The sequence below is a fragment of the Lipotes vexillifer genome, unplaced genomic scaffold (assembly GCF_000442215.2).
Source record: "Lipotes vexillifer unplaced genomic scaffold, Lipotes_vexillifer_v1.1 scaffold584, whole genome shotgun sequence".
In the NCBI taxonomy this organism is placed as follows: domain Eukaryota; kingdom Metazoa; phylum Chordata; class Mammalia; order Artiodactyla; family Lipotidae; genus Lipotes; species Lipotes vexillifer.
Genome location: NW_006783036.1, coordinates 1,852,912 through 1,857,822, shown reverse-complemented (window position 1 = coordinate 1,857,822; position 4,911 = coordinate 1,852,912). Strand labels below are relative to the sequence as shown.

General features: G+C 54.6%; 1 protein-coding gene across 3 annotated transcripts in view; it reads left to right on the top strand.

The window, feature by feature from the left end:
• Nucleotides 1-3,890, top strand: part of TRAF3 (TNF receptor associated factor 3) — a 30,532-nt gene extending 26,642 nt beyond the window's left edge. The window contains exons 9-10 of one of the 3 annotated variants that reach the window (XM_007455612.1): nt 1,813-1,987; nt 2,777-3,890. In XM_007455612.1, coding sequence (XP_007455674.1) covers nt 1,813-1,987; nt 2,777-3,348 — 747 coding nt within the window. In that variant the 3' untranslated portion in view covers nt 3,349-3,890. The remainder of the gene's footprint in view (nt 1-1,812; nt 1,988-2,776) is intronic. The other 2 variants (XM_007455614.1, XM_007455613.1) reach the window with 2 other exon arrangements.
• The last annotated feature ends 1,021 nt before the right edge of the window (nt 3,891-4,911 follow it).

The window sequence follows — 4,911 nt, the reverse complement described above, 5'->3', positions numbered from 1 at the left end:
CCGCTCTTCAAGAATGAAATCATGTTTGCTGCATCTTACAGAGAAAGCTTGGTTTAGGTCAGCATTCTGCTTTGACCTCATACCCTTTCTACAAATGAAGGGTCTGTTTGAAAGTAGCACATTTTCCCTTGCTGTGTGAGGAGTGCCTTTTAAACAGTGGTTGGGCCTTGTCTGTGTGTGTGTGTGCACGCGTGTGCTCGCTCCCATGTTCCCTCCTGCCCGCCACCCGCCTGCTGACTCCATGTTCCTGGCTTGTAGTTGGGGGCCTTGCTGTCATTTCAGATTCCACGGTTCTGCTCCCTCTCGAGAGCAACTCACGCGTTCGTGCCACTGTCCCGTGTGTGCCACCAGTCCCGGGGCTGGGGAGGGGGGCTTGGAAGTGATGAGCAGCTTGTCATCATGGTTTACAACGAGGTCCACCAAGGAACTGCCGCTGATTGTTTAGGTTTCCATTAACCCTCCTCTTATTCTCACTAGTACCCACATCAGCCTAGTTTGTCATTTTGTCACTTGAGTAGGTATAGGACAGGAGAAAAATTACAGCTGTTCCTTATGGGTGTGGGCGTTCATTCATGTCAGTAGGATTGTCCCCAGAAAATAGACTTTGTGAACTAACTATGCTTCTCACCATATATATTTTAAAATAAAGTGGTATCGGTGTAGAAAGAAGTGTTCTTTAGAGAAATCGTCTTTACTTTTTAAATGTTAGCCAATGTCAGGGTTTCTTGGAAAGAAGATTAACACTGTATTTTTACCCAGAAAAAGTAACCCAAGCCTACGTGTTTGTTCCTTCATGGTTATTAAGAGCCAGCAAAGGTGCTGAAACCTCGACGTTAAAAATAGTCTCCCAAAAGGAGAAGTGAACTCGGCAGGTCCCCGGGGCTCTCCCCTGTGTGGCCTCAGCCTCAAGGGCGGCCCAGCCACTCCACAGCTTCAGGGGCTGAACCACCCAGCCTTCAGGAGCTTTATTTCAAAAATGCAAATTCTTTTTAGAAGTGAAAACTCTTTGGGTCCCTGGCTTCATCTAACAAGTGGGCAGGCCAGTCCTGCAGACAAACTGGGCCGCCATGGCTGGCACGCCAGGCTCACCCCTCCAGTTACTGTTACAGACGTGCTGGTCATGTGCTTCTGGAAAAGGGGGTTTCTGAATTATTTAAATCAAGCCTCGCTGTCGACAGCCACGTGTTTGTCAGCAGGGTTGCTCTGCCCCAGTGGGCAGGGGGCGCTGGTCGCGGAGCGCGTCCAGGGAACAGACCCCCACCCACCCCGCCAATAGGCACTGGCCCCTTGGCTTCACCCGGGGCCCCGAGGACCTGTCTCCAGGGCCCTGTCCTGCTGCCAGCCCTGTGCTGGCAGCCAGGTCTCTGGAGCCAGGTGGCAGTGTGGTGGCAGCTCTCTCTTCTGGGACCCAGGCGGGGTTCTGAGCACTCTTCCCGCCACAGAAACAGGGCAGCCCCTCTGGCCCTGGAGGCCCACATAGTTTGGCCTCTGCTGGTCGCTTGACCCTGCAGGGGATGGAGGCCTTCAGACGGGGCCGATGAGTGTGACTCCAAGTCCTGAGCTGAGACGCTAGGACAGAGGGATGTGGGAGCCGCATGCCCTGCAGTTGGTGGGTGAGGCCTCGGTCCCCTCCTGGAACTAGGGGCTTGGTTCCCTGTGTCCCCCGAGATGCCCGTGGGTGTAAGGTAAGATGCCCTGTGAGGGCTGATGCGGGCTCCCTGTTCCTGACCAGCGGGCGTCTGATGGTAGTGGCGCAGCGCTGGCAGCGAGCTCTAACTGTATTTTGCCTTTTTCACACCTTTGATGTGGAAGCGAGTAATAGACAGCCAAGCAGAGAAACTGAAGGAGCTCGACAAAGAGATCCGCCCCTTCCGGCAGAGCTGGGAGGAGGCAGGCAGCATGAAGAGCAGTGTGGAGTCACTCCAGAGCCGGGTGACCGAGCTGGAGAGCGTGGACAAGAGCGCGGGGCAGGCAGCTCGGAACACAGGTGAGAGCCGTGCGGGTCTGGGAGGCCCCGGGACAGGGGAGCCTGGCCGGGTCCCGGGGCCCCAGGTCAGAGCTGTGGCCACCTTCGTGAGGTAGGCGAGGCGCATGCTGCCTTAGGCCGGCGCCGTCCAGTCACGGCCGGTGCTCCTGATGCGCCGCCTGCCGGCGCAGCTGGCTTCCTACCGAGATGCCCACAGCAGGGGCCCAGACGCTCCCCTCCGTGCAGTGAGGCCTGCGTGGCAGAGTGGGCCTGGGGCGGCCTGCGGGTCGGGTGCTCCAGACCCGCTCCTGAAGGCCTGGGGGACAGAAGGTGACCAGAGGCAGCAGGGGACCCGGCGAGCCCAGCAGCGTGTCCGATACCTAGAAGCCACCGGGGCCGCTGCTTCAAGGGCCGAGCGAGTATTCTGAATATCTGCACGAGAAGGATTAATGGGGGAAAGAACAAGGATTATTGTGATGCACCTGGGGCTGGATTCAGCCAGCCAAGGATGTGGAGTGGGGTGCGGGGAGGAGCAGCTTAAGCCCTGATAGGGCGCAGCTGACCCCGAGCGTGGGGGCTGGAGGCAGGGGCCGTGAGCCAGAGGGCAGGCAGCCCAGGCTGTCGCCTCTCAGCAGGCTGTGGATCCCAGGGATCCCGAGGCCTGCGTTTCCGGTCCTCCACGGGACATGCACCACCCCCCAGCAGCTGCAGGGAGTTTGGGCTCTTCTGCTCAGATGCTGGTGGGGATCGGCTTCTCCAGCCCCTGTGATAGTCACGTGTCTCCGCGCCCATCTCTCCCGCCCACCGCAGGCCTGCTGGAGTCCCAGCTGAGCCGGCACGACCAGATGCTGAGTGTCCACGACATCCGCCTGGCTGACATGGACCTGCGGTTCCAGGTCCTGGAGACCGCCAGCTACAACGGCGTGCTGATCTGGAAGATCCGGGATTACAAGCGGCGGAAGCAGGAGGCCGTCATGGGGAAGACCCTGTCCCTCTATAGTCAGCCTTTCTACACCGGCTATTTTGGCTACAAGATGTGCGCCAGGGTCTACCTGAACGGGGATGGCATGGGCAAGGGGACGCACCTGTCGCTGTTTTTTGTCATCATGCGCGGAGAATCCGCCGCTCTGCTTCCCTGGCCGTTTAAGCAGAAGGTGACACTCATGCTGATGGACCAGGGGTCCTCCCGGCGACACTTGGGGGATGCTTTCAAGCCGGACCCCAACAGCAGCAGCTTCAAGAAGCCCACCGGCGAGATGAACATCGCTTCCGGCTGCCCAGTCTTCGTGGCCCAGACTGTGCTGGAAAATGGGACGTACATTAAAGATGATACCATTTTTATCAAAGTCATAGTGGATACTTCGGACCTGCCAGACCCCTGACGAGTCTCTGGGGAGGCGGATTGAGCAGAAGGCAACTCCTCTGCGGGGTTTGAACCGGCCGTCTCCACCGAGGTCCTCACGCCCAGAAACGGACCTTGTGGAACGGAGGAAGCGGCAGAAGGTGGCTGCGGGCCGGCGGGAGGAGCCACGCGTCAGGACACTCACACCACGTTTTCTAATAGACTAGCAACACTTCACTTGGAAGAATTATTTATCCTTCGACGAGAGAAATACTGCTGTCAGAGAAGGTTTTCGTTTTCATTTTTAAAGATCTAGTTAATTAAGGTGGAAAACATATATGCTAAAGAAAAAAACCATGATTTTTCTTCCTTAAACACCGAAAAAAGAACACACACACACACACACACACACACACACAAACACACACACACACATGCACATACCTGGGGATAGCTGGACATGTCAGCATGTTAAGTAAAAGGAGAATTTATGAAATCATAATGCAGTTCTGCTATATTCATTCTAAGATTCAAGAGTGCAGTCCTGTTTCAAACATAGCCCGTTGTCTGTTTTAAGGCCTCATCTGGTCTCTGCTTCAATACTCTGTCAGAAGACCCTGAAGTGCACCTAGGTCTTTTTTGAAAGTCTCTAAATTCAGAATCGTTTTTTAATTTAAAGTTCTAAGATAATTGTTACTGCAAACATTTCATTTTAAAACGTTGATAGACTGATATTTCTTGGAAGAAAATGTAAAATATCAAACACTGGTTATCACTTGTGATAGGAAAGGAATATTCAATCTGTTGTTATTTCTCGTTAGAAATGTAAACCTTCAATATCTGTCGTAGTTAATGACACTCCTTCAAAATTATTATGAAAGGAAAATTGCTCATGGATGCTGTGCATCATTTTCAGATTTATAATTGTTTTCACCCTAAAATAGGGCATTAGTTGAACTTTGGAGTTCTAAACAAAATCCTGTAGGTTTTTAAAATTCTGCCCCACGTGTTCAGACAAGCTCTCTATTGCTGACAACACCGACCTTCCGTGTCCAGTGTCCGGGGGTGGGCAGGTGACTTGTGCTTGAAGGAGGCCACAGCAGATGTGTTTCTTCATCCTGTCATATTGCTGCATTTGTTAACAACGTTTGCGTAGAGATGGTGGCATACTGTACATGTGCCTTAGATGTGACATGCTGCTTCTCGACCCCAGCTTTGTGTTCACTATAATTCCAGAAGGTGATAGTTCAGCCAGACCTTTCTCTTGATCACTAGACCTTTTGCCTCTTCGAGGGCCCTCAGACAGCCCTGTACCTGCTGAGGAAGCCGGGCCCCCTCGTCGGCTTCTGGAGCCTCCACTGCTTCATTATCACAGATTCCAAATCTCTAGGCCCCAAAAGCGAGCCGCCCAGTCCACACGCAGGCAGGGATAGGGCAGGAGCTGCGCCTCTGCATCCCCGGGCTGCGGGCGCTCACACCACCCGCCGCGGGGCCCTCTGAGCATTCCAGAGACTGCTACCCGGGGGCCACCCAGGCTGATCCACAGGCATCCCGGGGCCCGCCCCTCTCTTGGGAAGGGTGGCCCTGGGGTCTTTGGTCCCAG